Source organism: Bos javanicus, chromosome 15, assembly GCF_032452875.1.
Source record: "Bos javanicus breed banteng chromosome 15, ARS-OSU_banteng_1.0, whole genome shotgun sequence".
In the NCBI taxonomy this organism is placed as follows: Eukaryota; Metazoa; Chordata; class Mammalia; order Artiodactyla; family Bovidae; genus Bos; species Bos javanicus.
Window position 1 is genome coordinate 17,622,043 of NC_083882.1, and position 21,609 is coordinate 17,643,651.

General features: G+C 40.5%; 1 protein-coding gene across 4 annotated transcripts in view; it reads left to right on the forward strand.

Moving 5' to 3' along the window:
• Positions 1-404: 404 nt before the first annotated feature.
• Positions 405-21,609, forward strand: part of CUL5 (cullin 5) — a 126,756-nt gene continuing 105,551 nt past the window's right edge. The window contains exons 1-3 of one of the 4 annotated variants that reach the window (XM_061440219.1): positions 447-567; positions 12,354-12,403; positions 20,409-20,518. In XM_061440219.1, coding sequence (XP_061296203.1) covers positions 546-567; positions 12,354-12,403; positions 20,409-20,518 — 182 coding nt within the window. In that variant the 5' untranslated portion in view covers positions 447-545. Of the gene's footprint in view, positions 878-12,353; positions 12,404-20,408; positions 20,519-21,609 lie in introns of those variants that run through there. The other 3 variants (XM_061440221.1, XM_061440220.1, XM_061440222.1) reach the window with 3 other exon arrangements.

Here is a 21,609-nt window from a genome sequence, read left to right on the forward strand (position 1 = left end):
TAGGTTCTACATATAAATTACTTTCCCTTTATTTGGCCAGTGGTTTGAGGTCTGAAGGGATAAAGCTTAGGGGTCTTACAGTATAGGATGTTCTGGTATACCTGATCAACCTCTTAGAGGTTATTTCAGTGCCAGGCCCTCTTGAGTAGAAATATTAATAGTTAACACGTTCGTGCGTGTATTCATTGATTCATGCACACAAATATTTCTTGGGTCCCTTCTATGCGCCAGTTCTCAAAGACAGCTATTACAAGCATTTCACTCCGGATAATGTCTTTTTCGTAACCTCACCCCAGCACTCGGCGGCGGAAGACACATACTCCTGCCAGCAGAGGGCGTCCCCCTGCCCTCGCGGCGTGATCTCGGCCCACGACGCTTTCAGGCTCCCACGCTCGCTCCCGAGCGCGGCCCCGCCCGCCGCGTCACGTGACGCGGCCGCCGAACCAGAGCGGCCGGTCCCAAACCGAGCTAAATTCGTTGCCAGTGGCCTCTGCGGGTGCCACCACAGAGGCTCATCTGAAGGAGTGGGGAGGCTCGTGGAGCCGATGCTTCCTCTTCCGATTTCAGGTCGGCTCCTGTTCCCTCTCACCTTTCGCCGCTGCCGTCTCCCTGAGTGTTTGCATGAGCTCTCTCGTTTGGGGAGGCCCCGGTGACCATGTAGGGAGGGAAGAGCGAGGAAGCTCCGGGAGTGAGGGACGAGGTCAGCGCTGTGTGCACGCCGGCGCCCACCTTATCCACAGTGCGGGCCCGGGGCCCCCTCGGCCCAGGTGGGAAACTCGGGCCTGCAGTAGTGGCCTGGCACGGAGCGCCACGAAATCTCGCGCGGTCTCGCGAGAGTCTAAGTTGAAGGAACATGGCGACGTCTAATCTGTTAAAGGTAAGACCCTCAGTCCGGCTTGGATTTCTACTCCGGGAGCGGTGGGTTCAGCTCTTGGGGAATGGCTCGGTTCTGGTTTAGCGGCGAAATGGGGAAGTGTTCAGGGGTTGTCTACCGGAAGGGAAGACGGGGAGGCAGCCGCCGAGGAGTGGAACGCGGTTCTCCGGCCTTGGGGTCGAGAGGCCCTGGTTGTCCCTGCTGCCGGTTGCCTGGTGGATGAAAGGCCCGGCCAAGGGCTTACGGCGGGCAGTGGTCTCAAGGGGCCAGCGCTGGCCCAGGACCCCGGAAGAAAGGTGATGCCGTGTCCTGACGGATCGGTCAGTTAGTGTCCTTAGGGTCTCAGTTTCTTCTGAAGCGCGAGTCTTGAGACGCATAAGAAAAAAAAAGAGAAAATCCCAGAAAATGTTGTTAACAGGTTTTAATGACTTGGACCCCCACCGCCTCAGTTTCTCTTCTCTTTCTGTCTGCGCGGATTTCCAAGTCAGACGGCAGCGCCTGTAGCCCCACTCCCTCCCTTAACTGCAGGCTACACGTTCCCTTCTGTTCTTCCTTTCTTGAGTTCGTATTTTTACCTTTTTAACTTAGGAAACTGTTCCCCAACCCCATTACACCACACAACCAGATGACTATAGTGGAAGCACTGCCGTTGTTTTAGGGCTTAGGAAAGTTGCCTTATCAAAGACAACCGTTAAAGTTAGTTTTATGTATTTGGGATAGCAAGGGGGATCTAGGCCCAGAAAGGCAGATTCTCTACCATCAGTTACAAAGTTGAGAGGAGAAAGAGGAAGACATGACACTAGTTTCTTCTATGGTATGTTTGTAGTAGGCAATACTTTATACCTTAAAAGTATTACTGAAATGGGGGTAGTAGATGAACTACTTCTCCCTCAATTAGGCCTTCAGACAGTGTTGATAGAGAATAGAAAATATATTAAAACTTACTGTAACCTCACTCTTGTCTTCTTTAGACTACGGATAGTAACTGTATTAGTCCCTCTAATTTTACTAATTTTAGAGGCAGTATGTCTTCTTTTGTAGAAGGGAATGGCAACCCACTCCACTGTTCTTGCCTGGAGAATTCCATGGATAGAGGAGGCTGGTGGGCTACAGTCCACGGGGTCGCAAAGAGTGACACGACTGAGCAACTAACAAACACATATACACCGCCCCGCCACGCCACGCCCCTCCACCGCCCCGCCCCGCCCCGCCCCTCCTACCCAACCCCGGGTCATCTTTTAAAAGAGGGAGGAACCTAGAACTAGACCTAATTTCTGCTACTTAGAATTTCTGCTCCATGACTTTGGGCAAGTTTCTAAATCTCTCCGTTCCTGAGTTTCCTCATCAATATAATGAATTATCAATAGCACTTATTTCATAGGAACTTTGTGAAGATTGAGCTAGTATATATATAATCTTAAAACAGCGACTGGATCTTAACTGGTATGCAATACACATAAATTACTACAGTTACCTCTGCTGTTTCTCTAAGAAAACAAGTTCATGGGAGTTGAGTAACTCACTACTTTTATAGCAGTATAGCAAAGTTCTAATATATTAATTCAGAAAGAAAACTTTAACTTGCAAAGACTCCTGTTAATGTATCCATGCATTTACATAACCAATAGTGTATGTTATTAATTGAAACGTGTTTAAGAAGTAATTGTGAATTTTTGACTTACTGATAACGTGGATATAAAGCAAAGTCTTTTTTCCTTCCGGATTTGTGTCTCAGAAAAGAGTGAGTCACTTTATTCTACTCCACACAAAGCCTTACAAAGCATTGTTTGGAGGAGATATAAGTCTGAAGCTCCTTCATTCAATACTCTTAAGTCATTACCTTGTAGAGATTATCAATCTATATGTATAGCACACACCCACCTATAAACTGAAAATGACACCTGAATGTATAGAAATAGGTGCTTAAGACTTAGGTTAAAAAGATCATAATTTGAGCAGTTCTGTAACTCAAATAACTTTTATAAATAAAAGGAAAGTGATAATGTTTTGACAAAACTGGTAAAAGTCACAGTCTCTAGTGAATATGAAAAGATGATAGATACACTTGAAAATTTTCAATTATTTAGTGAAATGTTGAAAAGGGGGGAAAAGAATTTCTCAATATTTTATGTAGTATGTGTTTTTTAAATACATACAACTAACAATGGATATTATAAGTAGACATTTGATTCTTTTATCTGTATCACCAAAAGTTTCCTTATTCACATTGGTCAGAAAACTTTTTTTTCTTTTTTTTCTCTCCTCATTGAAGTGTGTGTATGAATGGAGGGATTGTCCTGTATTTATGCCTTTAGAAATAGTTAATGAAAAAGTAGGAAATTTGTTTTGGAGAAATGGCAGGGAGACCCTTACCAGAATTCGTAGGGTCATTTGAATTAAAGTCTGGAGGAGGTTGGGGGGAAGGGATGGACTGGGAGTTTGGGATTAGCAGATGCAAACTACTGTATATATAGAAAATAGAATGGATAAACAACAAGGTGCTGCTTACTATATACCACAAGGAACTATATTTAATATCCTGTGATAAACCACAGTGGAAAAAACATGAAAAGATTGTTTATATATATATATGTATAACTGAATCACTTTGCTGTACAGCAGAAATTAACACAGCGTTGTAAATCAACTGTACTTCAATTAAAATATAAATAGATCAATAAATAAATTCAAGTTTGGTAATACCTTGAATAGTCATCGATCTGGCTAGGGAATGGCCAAGTTAGCCTCATTTCCTTTTTTAACAGGTTTAGTAGGCTGGTTCACTAGACAGATGCCTTGGACATGGTGCAATTAGATTTCATCAGAGCATATTTGACAGAATTGCCATGTCTTATGCGGTTCATGGGGTTGCAAAGAGTCGGACACGACTGAGCGACTGAACTGAACTGATGGTCAAAATTGAGAAGTGTGGCCTAGAAGAGAATACAGTTAGAATTTGACTATCAGGTAAACAGCTGTATCTGAAGAATGATGAGTAATGTCATCAACCCTGAAGGGAGGCCTTTAGTGTTCTGCTGAAAAATAATGCCCTCTTCCTGTGTACCAGTAAGAAGTTAAGTTTATTGAATTTGTGAATGAAGAGTTTGGAGGGATAGCTAATATGTTATGAAAGATAACATGATTCAGAACTTTGTTATGAAACTTAAAAGTAAGAACCTAATGCAGTAGAAATCACCTACTTTTTTCATATTGGAATTTGATTGTATTAATAATGTATTCACTAAAGCAAGTAGACCTTTGCTGGATTTTAGAACTCTTTTGGATATACAAAGGTTTTGTGTTGTACATTTTGACATATGCAATTACCAGTTGCTTATGGGCTTGCCTGGTGGCTCAGACGGTAAAGCATCTGTCTACAATGCGGGAGACCTGGGTTCGATCCCTGGGTCGGGTAGATTCCCTGGAGAAGGAAATGGCAACCCACAGTACTCTTGCCTAGAACATCCCATGGACAGAGGAGCCTGCTGTCCATAGGGTCGCAAAGAGTTGGACACAACTGAGTGACTTCACTTTTCTATGGGCTTGCCAGGTGGCTCAGTGGTAAAGAATCTACCTGCCAATGCAGAAGACACAAGTGCCTTGTGTTCAGTCCCTGAGTCGGGAAGATCCCCTGCAGGAGGAAATGGCAACCCACTCCAACATTATTGCCTGAACAATCCCATGGACAGAAGAGCCTGGTGGGCTACAGTCCATGTGGTCACAGAGTCGGAACGGACTGAAGCGACTGAGCATGCATCATGCATCTTACTCCGAATAGCTGTTCAAATATTTTTTGTTAAACCTAACAAAACTATTCAGTTCTTAGCACATTATGTAGCCATTTGAATGCCCTTAACTTCTTCGGTCAATAACACAACGTTTCCTAGTTTCCCCTATGTTCTCCTCTTTTCCAAGGCACCTGCTCCATTGCCTCCTTCCGCTTGTTCTTAATCAGCTTATGTTTTCCCACCAGGACTTAGCAGCCAGTTCCCTGTTACGTTGTTTCAGTCTTCTTTATCCTCACCTCTCTTGTGTTTTTCACCGACCTCCCTTCTCTCCTTTCCCTATATAATTATTTCGCGGGATTTAATCTCCATCGTTTCTCTATTTTTGTACCTTCCTCTCCACCCTCCCCACCCCCCAGAAGTCTTAACTCCCATGATTTCACTATTTTTATCTCTTAACTCTGATCTGAGAGCTAGGACAAAGCACAGTGCTGACTGTATCAGTTTCCTGCTCATATACCTTTGATAGTTCAAATTCTTCGAGATCTTTCTAGTGAGGTCTTCTCCTTAATTTCTCTCTCCTTCTCCTTCCCCTCTCTCCCCCTTCCTCCCACATGTGCATGGCCTTGCAGGAGCGCACACATACACATACATTCCTTCCCTCCCTCCTTGCTGGTTACTTTTTGGTTTATTATTGTACCAGAGTCTTCAAGACTTTTTATGTTTGCTGTTTCTTGTGTTAGGAATATCCACCGCCCCCCCCCCACCCCGCCCCACCACCAACCTGTTAAAATCCTATTTAAGTCATCAAGACTCAGCCCAGATAGTTCCTTTTTTCTGAGAGCTCTCATTTGGAATTAGTTGTTGCCTACTCTGCATGACCATAGCACTGCATCAGTATCTTCGAGCATTTACGTTTTGCCTTTTATGTTAGTTACAGGATCTGTTTGTGTATCTTAACTCCCTTTCTGGATTGTAAGCACTGTTAGTGTAGGGACTTTATATTTGTTGATGCTTTTAACCATTTAGTGTGGTGATTATTCATGCTTCATTTCAGTTCAGTTGCTCAGTTGTGTCTGACTCTTCGTGACTCCATGGACTGCAGCACGCCAGGCCTCCCTGTCCCTCACCAACACCCGTAGTTTACTCAAACTCATGTACATTGAGTCGGCGATGCCGTCCCCTTCTCTGTCACCTTCAATCTTTCCCAGCCTCAGGGTCTTTTCAAATGAGTCAGCTCTTTGCATCAGGTGGCCAAATTATTGGACTTTCAGCTTCAACATCAGTCCTTCCAATGAATATTCAGGACTGATTTCCTTTAGGATGGACTGGTTGGATCTCCTTGCAGTCCAAGGGACTCTCAAGAGTCTTCTCCAACACCATAGTTCAAAAGCATCAATTCTTCGGCGCTCAGCTTTCTTTATGGTCCAACTCTCACATCCATACATGACCACTGGAAAAACCATAGCCTTGACTAGACGGACCTTTGTTGGCAAAGTAATGTCTCTGCTTTTTAATATGCTGTCTAGGTTGGTCATAACTTTCCTTCCAAGGAGTAAGCATCTTTTTATTTCATGGCTGCAGTCACCATCTGCAGTGATTTTGGAGCCCCCAAAATAAAGTCTTCCACTGTTTCCTCATCTATTTGCCAGGAAGTGATGGGACCAGATGTCATGATCTTAGTTTTCTGAATGTTAAACTTTAAGCCAACTTACTCATGGTAGGTGTTCCATAAATGAGTGATAGTTGACTGAAAAGAGAAGTCCAGTGCAGTATCCATGCATTGTAGATGGCTCAGTAAATGAGCGTTGGTTGGTTAAAGGGAGGAATTTCTGGCTTTATTTCCTTCTAATTAGATCTAGAGAGAGGGGGAGAGAAGGGAGTAGAAGAGTAAAAGCAACGCACAAGACAGTCCAAACTTACAAATGAAATGTGAAGCACTACTTTTTTCAGTGGAAACTTTCTTACTCTTTGAGAGGAAAGAAAATGGAAATACAAAGGAGTGGTTCAAAGTGCGTATAGAATTAATTTTCATTAAAATAATTTTATAGACTCATGTGCAAGGCACCAGAATATAAAGATAATGGAAAACAGTGTTCATGGTCTTAGGGAATTAACCAGATATTAAAGGTTTTAAGGCAAGAACTTTAGAAGTGTTACCATGTGTTGGATTGGTCTCTCATAGACAGAGGAGATCACTTCTAGTGTGATGATCAAGAAAAGTTTTATTTAGAAAGTATTGGAACTGGATTTTGAAGAAAGGTAGACTTTTTGTTGGTAATGATCGGGGGAAACTTTGGTAGAACATGTTTGGCAGAGAATATGAATGTGATACCCAGATTTGAATAATGTCAGTGAATGTGATTAAGATACACAACTGGAATTATTTTTTAATGTCTATTTAAACATAAACGAGAGCCTTATTTAGATCCTAACTTTTCATTGGGTTGATGGAAATTGCCCTTTTGAATGAGCATCTAAGGGGAATGTGATCGTTAGGGCAACTGTCCTTCACTCCAGTGGCCTGACCTAGAGACCTGGTTACATTTGACACTCACAGCTAAGGGAGAAAACCAATTCAGGGGTGCATATATTGGCCAACCAAGTCAAGGCTGCATATATTGGCCAAGGGTAGGGGTGGGAGTGGGAATAGAAGACTAAATCGTATACTTATTTTATGTGATACTTACTATAAAAGTGTGGAAATCTTTCATGTTTTGTGAAAATAAGTGAGTGAGCAGTTACATAATCTGGAGGTGATATATTGCTTAAAGCTACTCATGGGAAATGACAGTTTAAGATAAACTGTGAGAGATCCATTATTTATCAATGGATTAGAAGAGAGGAACTTTAGGTTGCAGTGAGATTTCAAGAGGACGTTAGACATCCAGCCGGTGGATAGAGAAAAATGAGACAAAGACAGGTGTTTCTTATTAGGTATTTTGCAAGGGTCCTAGTGAACCTAGTTATATTATAGAAAGTCACGGCTCCTGCCTTGGTGTAGTGTATATAGTAAGTTGGTGCCTAATCAGTTCTGTTCACTTCAGTTCTTGTCTGACTCTTTGTGACCCCATGGCCTGCAGCACTCCAGGCTTCCTTGTCCATCACTGTCTCTGGGAGTTTGCTCAGACTCATGTCCATTGAGTTAGTGATGCCATCCAAACCATCTCATGCTCTGTCATCCCCTTCTCCTCCTGCCTTCAATTTTTCCCAGCATCAGGGTCTTTTCCAATGAATCAGTTCTGTCTCTGCTTTTTAATATGCTGTCTAGGTTGGTCATAGCTTTTCTTCCAAGGAGCAAGTGTCTTTTAATTTCACAACTGCAGTCACCATCTGCAGTGATTTTGGAGCCCAAGAAGATAAAATCTGTCCCTGTTTCTATCGTTTCCCCATCTATTTGCCATGAAATGATGGGACTGGATGCCATGATCTTAGTTTTCTGAATGTTGAGTTTTAAGCCAGCTTTTTTCACTCTCCTCTTTCACTTTCATCAAGAGGCTCTTGATTTACTCTTCACTTTCTGCCATAAGGGTGGTGTCATCTGCATATCTGAAGTTATTTATATTTCTCCCAGCAATCTGATTCCAGCTTGTGCTTCATCCAGGCCGACATTTCTCATGATGTACTCTACATATAAGTTAAATAAGCAGAGTGACGATATACAGCCTTGTCGTGTATTCCTTGTCCAAATTCCATTCGCAATTTGGAACCAATCCATTGTCCCATGTCTGGTTCTGACTGTTGCTTCTTGACCTGCATACAGAGTTCTCAGGAGGCGGGTAAAGTGGTCTGGTATTCCCATCTCCTTAAGAATTTTCCATAGTTTGTTGTGTTCTGCACAGTCAAAGGCTTTGGCGTAGTCAGAGTTCGAAAAAAACGTAGTCCACTGGAGAAGGGAATGGCAAACCACTTCAGTATTCTTGCCTTGAAAACCCCATGAACAGTATGAAAAGACAAAAAGATATAACACTGAAAAATGAACTCCCCAGGTCAATAGGTACCCAATATGCTACTGGAGAAGAGTGGAGAAATAACTCCAGAAAGACTGAAAGGACAGAGCCAAAGAGAAAACAGTGCCCAGTTGTGGTTGTGACTGGTGCCTGATAGGCTCTGAAAAGGAACAAGTTACAGCTCAGGTTAAAACATAGGTCATTATACTTGGAATACATAAAGGTAATATCAAGGATATTTGATCCATACTGGGCTTGTTCATTCCACAAATACATTAGTATCTCCTGTCTGTTGCATACTATTTTAAGTGTCAGTAACACAGTAGTGAATATGATAGACAAGGTCCCCAGTTCTTTGGAGCTTATATTTCTAATGTGTAAATACTGACACTAAAGGAATAAGTAACACTTTATTTATTAAAGTGGTGGTTTTTATAGTAATGAGGTCTGTGATGAAAAGAGTATAATCAAGAGTGCTCAGAAGACGGTGCCAATATTTTGCTTCCTTATTTACAACAGAAAGTAATTTTTCCTGTAAATATAGCTTTCAGTTACGTTCTATTGAATTGTCTTTCCCTGCTATTTGATGACATTTCAGCCAGATCCCAGAGCTTTCTGGGTTTTTTTTTTTTCCCCAAGTACTATTTAGAACCCTGTGCTTCCACTGTCGGTGGGGGTGGGGTGGGGGCTGGGTTTGACACCTGGTCAGAGAACTAAGATCCCATAAGACGAGTAATGTGGCCAAAAAAAAAGTACTGTTTAGTCTGAATTAAAATTTCATTCTTATAGCTAATCAAAGTAGCTGTTTTACTGGCTTTAGATCTTGGCTCTGGATTTGCAGAAAGGAAAAAGGAAGGGCATTTTCCTTAGGTTGGCTTGAGAAGGCCTCTCTGAGGTGACACTGACCCTAGACCTGAATGATCTGCTTTCTAGGCGAAGGTCTGAGGTGCGGTGGTGAGCTTGGAATATTTGAGTAACACCTTTAAAAGGGTGGTGTGGCTGGAACATAGTGAGAATTGCCAGTACTCAAATACATACTGTAGTTTTGTGGTTCTTTTGGTTAATGGGGATTGCAAATGTGGTTTCAGATCACATAACTGAGAGCAATAGTGGCTTGTAGATGTTATGGGAACCCACACATTCAAATAGCTAGCCTCATGATTTACACAAAAGCCCTAAAATATACTGATTTGTTTCCTTTTGAAAGTTATTAGAAGGCCATCATTGGATATAATCCACATTCAATACACTGGGAACTTTTTTTTTTGGCCACACTGTGTGGCATGCAGGATCTTAGTTCCCTGACCTGGGATCGAATCCATTGCCTTTTACAGTGGAAGCAGCGAGTCCTAACCACTGGACCGCCAAGGAATTCTAAACCAGGAACTTCAAAGAGAGAACAAATACAAACATTAAACAACTAAGCTCCTTGTATTGTGGTACAAATGTTACAGGCTTGAAGGAATACAGGTGACAAAAAATAATTGCTATCAGTTGTGTGAATGTTATTTCTTGTCTTGGTTACAACTTCTCCTTAACTTTTCTTATATTTTTGTCATCCATGAAGATGTAGCAAGAAGACCTATAGCAATAATAATTACATTCTTTGTTTCCTTCTAAATATACAATGTTTGACATCATCATAAAATGTTGTGATATTGTTTGCACAATTTGATGAGGGTATGTATGTTTTGTCTTATATGTTGTATTAGGATTTTAGGACATTTTCAGGGCAAACTAATAGGTCAGTGTTTGTATTATTTTATTGGAAAGTAAGTGAGTAATTTAAAAATGACTCTGTTGGGACTTCCCTGGTGATCCAGTGACTAAGACTGTGCTCCCAGTACAGGGGGCTTGAATTCAGTCCCTGGTTAGGGAACTAAATCCCATATGCTGCAGCTAAGAGTTTGCATGCTACCGCTAAGGGACCTGAATGCCACAACGAAGATGGAAGATCCTGTGTGCCGCCACTAAAAACCTGGCATAGCCAACTAGATTTTTGAAAATCTGACTCTGTTACTTTTAAAACATTTTGCAAGCCAGTGGGGTTTTCTGTTTTTGTTGTGTTTACTGAAGCATTCCTACTTCTTAGCATGATACAAATTTTATATTTGTGCATAAGCAGTTACACATCTACTCTTTGTTGAGATTAAATAACATGGGATTGTAGTTGAACTCATTGCTTGAAAAAGCAGTTGTGAATTTCAATGGGAGGCGTGCAGATTTTTAAAGCGATGATATATTCTAGACAGATCTATAAAGCATCTTTCATTTCTGACCTGTAACACCTCCACCCACTCCAGGGCACTACAAAAATTTATTTATTTTTTCTGTAATTTATTTTCTAATGCTTGTTTGTTTCTTTGAAACAACCAACAGGGCTAAAAATATGAGATTGTGGAACTTCATTGTCAATCTGTTTTAGAACTGATTATTCTACTAGGCAGTGTTTTTCAGGTAAAGCTGAATGTACGTAATGTGAGTCTGGGCAGCCAACATGCTGTATTAAGAGATCCTGATTCTTTGTACTGAGTAGAGCGGGGAAAGGGAGCTGAACCTTTGCTCCCCTGTTTTTCTTTTCATCTTTATTTTAGTGTTTTTATTCTCTGTGTTCTAATTGTGAGAAACTTTACACTGATTTTTCCCCCCCTTAGCCCTCAGGGAGAGATCTTAAGTAAAAAGCAGTTCAGTAGTAGATAAGTTTTTATCTTATTTAAAATAAAGAAGGGAGAACACAGGAAAAAAGAACATGAAGAATTATAACTTCAGCATTTGCTTTTATTGGACAACATCCAAAATGCATCACCACTTACAAACCTTCCAATTCAAATGAGTTATTCTCCTGCCATTTCTTCTGTGATCAGTGATCCCACCAGCCATTCATTAAAGTCACAGACACTGTACTAGCAAGTGAATTACTTGAGAACCTTTCATTTATGTGTCCCAGTGACTAGCATAATTCTTCTACAGTAGGCACTCAGATGTTTGTTGAATGAATTAAGTGTAATAATAAATGATAAAGAACCCCAATAAGTTCACAGTCTTTAATTAGTAGTTATTTTTTCCTCCTTAAAATTAGTTGTTTGGGTTTTTAAAAATATAGGCATCATCAGAATTTGTGTAAAAAAATTTTTTTTTTGCCTCTAGAAGAAACCTAAAAGCCTTTTTTCTTTTTTTTGACTCCCCGTTTATGGGTCAAAAGAAATGTAAAAGATTTAAAGGGGAGCATAATGTCAAATTTTTCATTTCATTGGGAAAAAAATTTTAACTTTTTGGAAAATAGTGTCCTACTCCCCCAGCAGGTTTAAAGAGAAATATGTCTTTTATGTATTGATGCTTTCACCTTGTGGCTTCTAGATAATTGCCACTAAATTTTTATATTCATAGATTTTCTTTTCCCTTCAATTTATAAGCCTGATGAGATGAAGCCAAGGGCTGAATCTGACCCATAGTTTAGAAGTCCCACCAGTCCTCTTCCAGGAAGGATCCAGGGAATGTTTAAGAATGTGACAGAACTAAACTGCTTGGACTTGGCCCCTTGCTCTGCACTTCGTGCTTGTAACCTGAGGGAAGTGATCTGACCCAATCTCAGGTTGCAGTGTACAGTTTTCTCACCTCTAAGTGTCACCTAACACACAGGGTAGTTGTAAAAATTAAATGAATTAATATTTGTAAGTATTCAGAATCGAACACATGATTAGCAATCAGATATTTAAAGTAAAATGATCACAGTGATGGGAGTGATCTATATTGAAGTTAAATGATAGAGGGTAAAAATAGCTGAACTCATATTTTTTTCCACAGATCTTAAATGTTTGAGCTACCCATGGAAATGTAAAGGAGACTATTTGAAGGTAAAAGGAAATGCTCTTTTGTACGACATTTATCACAAATACAAGATTTATTGGCTTGTGTAGCCACATGCCTTATATTTGTTTTTTTATTTATTTGGTTGTGTGAGGTCTTAGTAGTGGCATGCGGGTTCTAGATCCCTGAGCAGGGATCAAGCCCAGGCCCCTGCAATTGGGAGTATGGTGTCTTGGCTACTGGACCACCAGGGAAATTTTTTTCATTACAGTGTCAAGCATCGTATGTACTTTTACCTTTTTCTGTTTTTCTAACTCAGTCTAGTGCTCCTATTCTGATAATTCAGCTCCACTACAGTCTCCAACTCACTGATTCTACCTTATTGTTTAATGTCTTAAGTCTGTGGGTTTATAGTTTGCACCAAATTAGGAAACATTTTGGCCCTTATTTCTTCAAATATTCTCTGTACCCCAAGATTCTGGTTATATTAGGTGAGGACATTTGAGGTTCTCTCACTGCTCACTGATATTCTTTTCATTTTAAATTTTATTTATTTATTGAAGTATAGTTGGTTTACCATGTTGCTTTAGTTACAGGTGATTCAGTTATACACACACACACACACACATACTTTTTCAGATTCTTTTCCCTTATAGGTTACAAAATATTCAGTATAATTCCTTGTACTATAAAGTAGGTCCTTGTTGGTATCTGTTTTATTTATAGTAAGTATGTATATGTTAATCCCAGATTCCTAATTTATCCTCCCTGATACTTGTTTGAAAACATCTTTTGTTTTTGTGATGTTCACGCTTTCTACTATCTTCTTGTAAACGTGTGGAGTACGTGTATAATAGCTGGTTTAACATCACTGTCTACTGAAGCTGTCATCCATGTCATTTCTGGATCAGGTTCTGTGGTTTGGTTTTTCTCCTGATCGTGGGTTTATATTTCCCTGCTTCTTGTCTGCTTGATAATTTTTTTTTAACTTTTTTTTTTATATCGGAGTAGGTGGCTCAGTGGTAAAGAATCGCCTGCCAGTGCAGGAGAAACAAGAGATGCAGGTTCAGTCCCTGAGTTGGGAAGATCCCCTGGAGGAAGAAATGGCAACCCACTCCAGTATTCTTGCCTGGACAATTCCATGGACAGAGGAGCCTGGTAGGCTACAGTCCATGCATAGCCAGTTAATGATGTTGTGACAGTTATAGCAGCAAAGGGACTCAGCCATATATATACATGTATCCGTTCCCCCCTAAACTCCCCTCCCATCCTGGCTGCTGAATAACATTGACCTGCTTAATTATTTTTGATTGGATTCCAGACATTGTGAGTTTTATGTTTTAGGAACTGGAGTTTTAAAATTTCCTTTAAATATTTTTAGGTTTGGCTATGACATAGTTAAGTTACTTGAAATCAGTTTGATCTTTCTAAAGCTTGCTTTTATTGATGAGTTTTGTTAGAGTGGGTCTGAACAACACTGAAGGTAGGGGTACATTGGTATCATTATAGATGGAGTAGTTTTCTGAAGACTGCTAGATAGCTGGCATGTTAAGGAGTGTTTCCACTCTAGCTGGTGGAAATGTGACCTATTACTAGGTCTGTGTGGACTCTGGTGATTGTTCTGTTTCTTTCAAACAGTTGTTTCCCCAGACTTTGATAGTTTTCTCACTCACACGTATGGGTCAATATTTAATAGTCAGAGGCTTGAAGGGACTCCTCTGCATATCTCCAGAGCTCCCTGTCTGTACGATTCCTTTTTTTGATACTCTGTGCCACACATTTTCATCACTTTGGCCTCCCCAAACTCTGAACTCTGTCTCCGAATCTTAGTAAAACCACCAGGCTCTTTGGGTTCCCTCTGGTTATGCTCAGTCCTGAAAACTCTACTCATAGGTAGCATGCTTGGGCATTTGTAGGGCTCACCCCCATTTGTGTACCTTTTCAGGAAATACTGTCCTGTACTGCCCTTTGGCTTTCCAGTCGTTTAGGCAGGAGGGGAAGTCTGGCACTTGTTATTGCATCCTGGTTGGAAGCACAGGTCTCTGTCTTTCATCATCTTGTCTTTTCTCTTCCCCTTACCTTCCCAGCCTAAGTTTTTTATTCAGTCATTATAATCACTCCCTGAAATACACTTTGACTCCTTTGCTCCTCTCCTGTTTCACTGGGGAAAACCACACCTGGGTTCAATCCATCTCTTCACCTTTCAGTGCCAGCCTCTATGCAGTTGAATGTTGCAGGAGAAAAAGATCCACACCTGCTACTTTCACTTTAAATGCATAACCACAAACTATAATAGAGCCCAATCACACTACACTTCCATAGTCGTTTATTCTTCCACTTTCCTAGATGTCTATTTCATATCTTTCCTGTCAAACCTTTGGCACCTCCCCCATCTTTCGAATGTGGTGCTGGAAAAGTCTAGAGAGTTCCTTGGACTGCAAGGAGATCAAAACTGTCAATCCTAAAGGAAACCAGCCCTGAATATTCATTGGAAGGACTGTTGCTGAAGCTGAAGCTCCAGTACTTTGACCACCTGCTGCAGAGAGCCAACTCATTGGAAAAGACCATGATGCTGGGAAAGATTGAAGGCAAAAGGCGAAGAGGGCTGCAGAGGATGAGATGGTTACATAGCATCACTGACTCAATGGACATGAATTTGAGCAAACTCAGGGAGATAGTAGAGGACAGAGGAGCCAGGCATGCTGCAGTCCATGGCATCCCAAACAGTCAGACACAGCTTAGTGACTGAACAATAAAAAGTCGGTTTACAGAATACTACCCTCTTTATTTTCTTGCCACCTCTCTGTTGCTTTCTTTTTCCTTTCCTAGTTCTTACTCTTCTCCCAACTCTTAATATTAAGTACATAAGGACTCAGGCCTGGTTCTTTATATTTACTCCCTTTGTGATCTCATCCAGTAGCAACTTGTAAAAACTTTCTGTTTTTAAATGTACTCTTGATGACTTTCAAATTTTTCTTTGCTGGCCTGATCTTTCTTTTATATTCTATATTTACTTATTGAGCTGCCTAGTCAACATCTTCAAAAGACTGTTTGATAGACATGTCAAATGTAACTGTCTGACCTCCTGAGCTTTCCTTAAGCCTTTATATCTGCAGTCTTTTCCATTTCAGTTGATGGCAATGCCATATTTCTTGGACATGTCAAATCACAAAACTAAAACAGTTTACTAAGGAGTTTGATGTCCTTCAGTCAAAGGAAAATAATCAGTGGATTCGAGTTCCTAACAAGCAGTGGAGTACTCTTCCTGAAGGATTTTTATGGAGGAGCGAGTTTTATATAACATTAGAAGAGGCAATACAGAAACAAGGCATGATTGACTAGGACGTCAGGGATTTCATTTTGAGGTAAGCTGGTGCTATTTTTTTAGATAAGGTTAGCTAGATAAAGCTGAGTTGAAGGATTGTGATTGGCATTATATTTTCTTGACTGTGAGATGTTTACCATGTGTGCAGGCTGATTTAGGTTTAGATTTTAGATGTGGTCTGGGCCAATAGGGTGGCCTCCCATTTTGTGGGTCCCAGTATACAAATTTATCAGACAAAAACCTGAGTCATGCTTTATTTCCTTCTCTCATCTCAGATACCTGCGGTCAGGAAATCTTGTTACCACTACCTTTAAAACATACAAATCTAACTGCTACTCCCCACCTCCACTGCTGCCACCCTGGTCTGTATCACTGGTATTTCTAACTTTGCCTCCTATACACAGCTGTAACACTTGCCTCTTATAAGGTATTCTCAACATAGCAATCAGGAGATTTAAAAATATAAATCAATTCGTGTCACTTCTTGCTCAGAATCTTTAATGGTTCCCCATCTCACTTACAATAGAAGCCAAACTTTTACAATGGCCTTCAAGACCCTATAAGATCCAGCTCTGTGTTGCTTCTCTGACCTCATCTACTCTCTCCTCTGTCCTTACTTTTCTCTACCTTGAATATATCAGACATGCTTCTACTGTGGGATCTTTGCCATGGTTGCTTTCTCTGCCTGGTAAATTCTTCTAGTTATCCCCCATCGGCTTCTCCATGACCCGTCTGAGGGAATTAGTTGTGTTGTAAGAAATGAAGGATAGAGGGACTGGGTTTTGGCAAATGTTGAAATCCTGTTGGTGTAAAAGAGCCAGTGGGTGAGAGAATCCTAGACTTAATAGCTATTCTGAGTGTAATGAAAGAATTAAAGCAGAAGAGACTTGTAGCACATCAGTAAAGGTGAGGCAGCCCTTAGTTAGACCTCGGAAACATTCATAAATCAGAGTTCATAGTTTGAAGGTGTTTTTGCTTATTAATATCTTTTGTAGATAGTAGGTTTGGTGTCTGATGCTTGGCTATGATTTAATGATGTGCTCTTCAGTTTGACAGAGAATAGGTCAAGGAACTACTTGAGCATCATTTTTGGAATCTACTATAAAAGCTTGATAGGAAAATTCAATTATTTAATTCCTCCTTTAACTGAGTATTAGATGGAAATGTTTCTGTAGTTAATTTTGTATGTTTCATCAAATAGGAGACTGTTTCCTGTCTTTTTGCTGATAAATTTTCCTGTCATTTTGCCATCACTGATAGATTTCAGAGCCTAACCAGTGTTTAACCAGTGTTTATCTCAGATACCTGTTTAGTCTTCTGTACCTTTTTGATTTTTAATTGCAGGATTTGTACTATGTTTCATTTTATAAGTTGTCAGAATTGCCTATGGAAATAGACTTAGTTGACATTATAAAATACTCTCTTTTTAAGAGGGTATTATGACACCACCCTTATGGCAGAAAGTGAAGAGGAACTAAAAAGCCTCTTGATGAAAGTGAAAAAGGAGAGTGAAAAAGTTGGCTTAAAGCTCAACATTCAGAAAACAAGATCATGGCATCTGGTCCCATCACTTCATGGAAAATAGATGGGGAAACAGTGTCAGACTTTATTTTTCTGGGCTCCAAAATCACTGCAGATGGTGACTGCAGCCATGAAATTAAAAGACAGTTACTCCTAGGTAGGAAAGTTATGACCAACCTAGATAGCATATTGAAAAGCAGAGACATTACTTTGCCAACAAAGGTTCGTCTAGTCAAGGCTATGGTTTTTCCTGTGGTCATGTATGGATGTGAGAGTTGGACTGTGAGAAGGCTTAGCGCCGAAGAATTGATGCTTTTGAACTGTGGTGTTGGAGAAGACTCTTGAGAGTCCCTTGGACTGCAAGGAGATCCAACCAGTCCACTCTGAAGGAGATCAGCCCTGGGATTTCTTTGGAAGGAATGATGCTAAAGCTGAAACTCCAGTACTTTGGCCACCTCATGCAAAGAGTTGACTCGTTGGAAAAGAGTCTGATGCTGGGAGGGATTGGGGGCAGGAGGAGAAGGGGATGACAGCTGATGAGATGGCTGGATGGCATCACTGACTCGATGGACGTGAGTCTGAGTGAACTCCGGGAGTTGGTGATGGACAGGGAGGCCTGGCATGCTGCGATTCATGGGGTCGCAAGAAGTCGGACACAACTGAGTGACTGAACTGAACTGAACTGATGAGTCTTCATGTCATAGTCAAGAAAAGATTTACATGTCCTTTCTGTGTTTCTTCCATATTTGTTTATTTGCCCACTCTTCCCTCAGAGGGAAGAGTAAATGAAGAAGATGGTTATAGGAAACTAGTAACAGGAAAAATGAAACCAGCCATAAGATTAGTACACAAAGTATATACCATAGGATCACAAACCTGACTGAATTTCTCATTAACCAGTACAAAGAAAAGCAAAGTTACCTGCATGATTCACTTAAGTCCATAAGGTAAAAACAAAGTAGTTGTTTAGGGAAGCACAGCTAATCCCAGTACTAATTTTTGAGTATCTCCTGGGTCTTTATAAGAAGATTGTTTTGTGATAAAAGTAGGTACCTGGGGTGAGACAGTACAGTTACTTTTAGGATCACCTGTGTAGATGTAAGAAGAAGTATCATTTGCTTTCACAAAAGTTAAATGTTGGTAGTTCTTAATCTTCTTGGGGTCATAGACTTTGTAATGTTTTTATGTAGTTTTATCATGAATTTGCTAAACATGTAAATTCTGAACTCAAGAGATTTCTGATCCAGAAAATCTGTAATAGGTTTTATAAATATTTGTGTAATTACCACTCTACATGATCCTGGTGTAGATTCTTGTTAGACCATATGTTTAAAAACTGCTTCTGAAATATAATTTCAGGGAGTTTGAAGATTCCATTCAGTACATGGATCTTATCTGACACAAGGGAGCAATATTCTCAACAAACATATAGTAAAATCAGTAGTGAAATTCATAAGGGTGTTTGGTGCTGCCATATTAGAAAATTAATGATTTTTGTTGAAATTTATTGATTAAACCAAGTCATATGGCCATCAGTTCAGTTCAGTTCAGTCACTCAGTCGTGTCCTACTCTTTTTGACCCCATGAATCGCAGCACGCTAGGCCTCCCTGTCCATCACCAACTCCCGGAGTTCACTCAGACTCATGTCCATCAAGTCAGTGATGCCATCCAGCCATCTCATCCTCTGTCATCCCTTCTTCCTCCTGCTCCCAATCCCTCCCAGCATCAGAGTCTTTTCCAATGAGTCAACTCTTCGCATGAGGTGGCCAAAGTACTGCAGTTTCAGCTTTAGCATCAATCCCTCCAGAGAAATCCCAGGGCTGATCTCCTTCAGAATGGACTGGTTGGATCTCCTTGCAGTCCAAGGGACTCCCAAGAGTCTTCTCCAACACCACAGTTCAAAAGCATCAATTCTTCAGCACTCAGCTTTCTTCACAGTCCAACTCTCACATCCATACATGACCACTGGAAAAACCATAGCCATAGTTAACTTGAAAATGAAAAGTATTCATGACTAACACATATGGGGTGTCCCCCCCCATTTTAATAATGAATTGATTTTTTTCCCCTTAGATTGAACCACTTTCACATTACTGGAATAAACATGTATGATTATGAGGTATTATTTTTTTGATATGCCACTTAATTTACTAATATTTTTAAGAGTTTTACATCTATATTTTTAAATTAGATTGGTCTAGAATTACCATTTCTTGTTCTTGTCTCACAGTTTGGTATCAAGGTTTTGTAAGCATTATAAAATGAGATGAGTATCTTTCTGTTTTTTTCTTCCTTCCTCAGCTATCAGAGTTTATTTGGATTTTCAGTGTAGTTTTTGTGAGGAGTTAGGGCACAGTCTCTAAACACAAGACCACCCTCACTTCTGACACAAGCTGCAAATTTGGGGGATTCCCAAAATACTGAGACTCAATAATTTGTTAGAGATATTCATAAATTTGTGAAAATAGTCAATAAGATCTTACTGAAAACTGCTCTGCTGATGGTTATGTTTATTAAGGGCCTTTTTTCAGCTAAAGGAAGAAACATATAGGCTGGTGTCCAGGAGGGTCAAAAACAGAGCTTCCCATGTCCTCGCTGGTATTGTCAGGTCTTCTCTCCTTCCCTCATTAAACGCAGGGCATACAAGTACTGCCAGTCAGAGAAGCTCACCCACACTTTGGTGTCCAAAATTTTTATTAAGGCTTCATCATGTAGGCATTGCTCATGTGGGTAATCTCAGTCTCCAGGTTGACCCCAAATCGCAAATGACCCCAAATCACAATGACCCCAAAATCTCATTGTTGGTATTTCTGGATTGACCAGCTCCCACCCTAAAACTATATAGGTTTACCAGTCCCCTCTCTAAATCACATTGTTAGATTATCCAGTATGACTCAAGGCCCCCAGGGACTCTCTTATCCCAACTTTCCCAGGACTCGGGGATACTGCTTACTAGAAGCCAAGGGCAAAGTCCAGACCTGCTCTTTGGAGAAGGCCAAATTCTTCACTATACCCTTTCATGTAACCTTTTTTTTTTTCTCTTATGGTGAGTTCTTCCTGTGATTCCTTGATACCAGATAAAGTTATAGGGATTCCATTATGGAAGTCTGACTCTTTTAAATTTCTCTGTTTGTCTCTTATGAGATAAAAATAACACACTTCTGATTTAACTGCCCTTCAACTACTCTGTCCTTTTTTTTTTTAGAATAAAGGTTCTCTTCAGTTTGAAGACAAATGGGATTTCATGCGTCCAATTGTTCTGAAGCTTTTACGCCAGGAATCTGTTACAAAACAGCAGTGGTTTGATCTGTTTTCGTAAGTAATCGGTTCATTCTAACTTTGTGCTAACATAAAGGAAATTTTGGTGGCTGTATTCAAATGGAATATTGGCTCCAGATTGGACTGCTTACCTGTTTGAAGTAATTACTAGTATTGAAAGTGAAAATGTTAGTCACTCAGTCGAGTTCAACTCTTTATGAGCTGTGGACTGTATCCCACCAGGCTCCTCTGTCCATGGATTTCCCAGGTAAGGATACTGGAGTGGGTTGCCATTTCCTTCTCCCAGGATCTTCCCAACCCAGGGATCAAACCTGCATTTCCTGCCTTGCAGGCAGATTCTTTACTGTCTGAGCCACCAGGGAAGCCCATTACTGGTATTGGGGTACCACCAATCACTGAACCATTCCTAGGCTTCCTTGATAGCTCAGCTGGCAAAGAATCCACCTGCAATGCAGGAGACCCGGTTCAGTTCCTGGTTTGGGAGGATCCCCTGGAGAAGGGAAAGGCTACCCACTCCAGTATTCTGGCCTGCAGAATTCCATGGACTGTATAGTCCATGGGGTTGCAAAGAGTCAGACTCGACTAAGCGACTTTCATTCATTAATATTTCATTGTATTTATGAACCACAACTTCTTTATTCATTTATCTGTCAGTGGACACATCTAGGTTGCTTCTGTTTCCTAGCTAATGTAAATAGTGCTGCTTTGAAGGTTGGGGTACATGTGTCCTTTTGAATTACTGTTTTCTCAGGGTATATACCCAGAGTGGGGTGGCTGGGTCATTTGGTGGTGGTTTTATTCCTAGTTTTTAAAGGAATCTCCATACTGTTTTTCATCATGGTTATATCAATTTATATTCCCACAAACAGTGTAAGAGGGTTTCCTTCTCTCCACATCCTCTCCAGCACTTATTCTTTGTAGATTTTTTTTGATGATGGCCATTCTGACTTATATGAGATAGTGCCTCATTGTAATTTAATTTGCATTTCTCTAATAATGAGAGATGTTGAGTATCTTTTCATGTATTTGTTGGCTGTCTGTGTGTCGTCTTTGGAGAAATGTCTGTTTTGATCTTCCACCCATTTTTTTGATTAGGTTGTTTGTTTTTCTGATGTTGGCTATGTGAA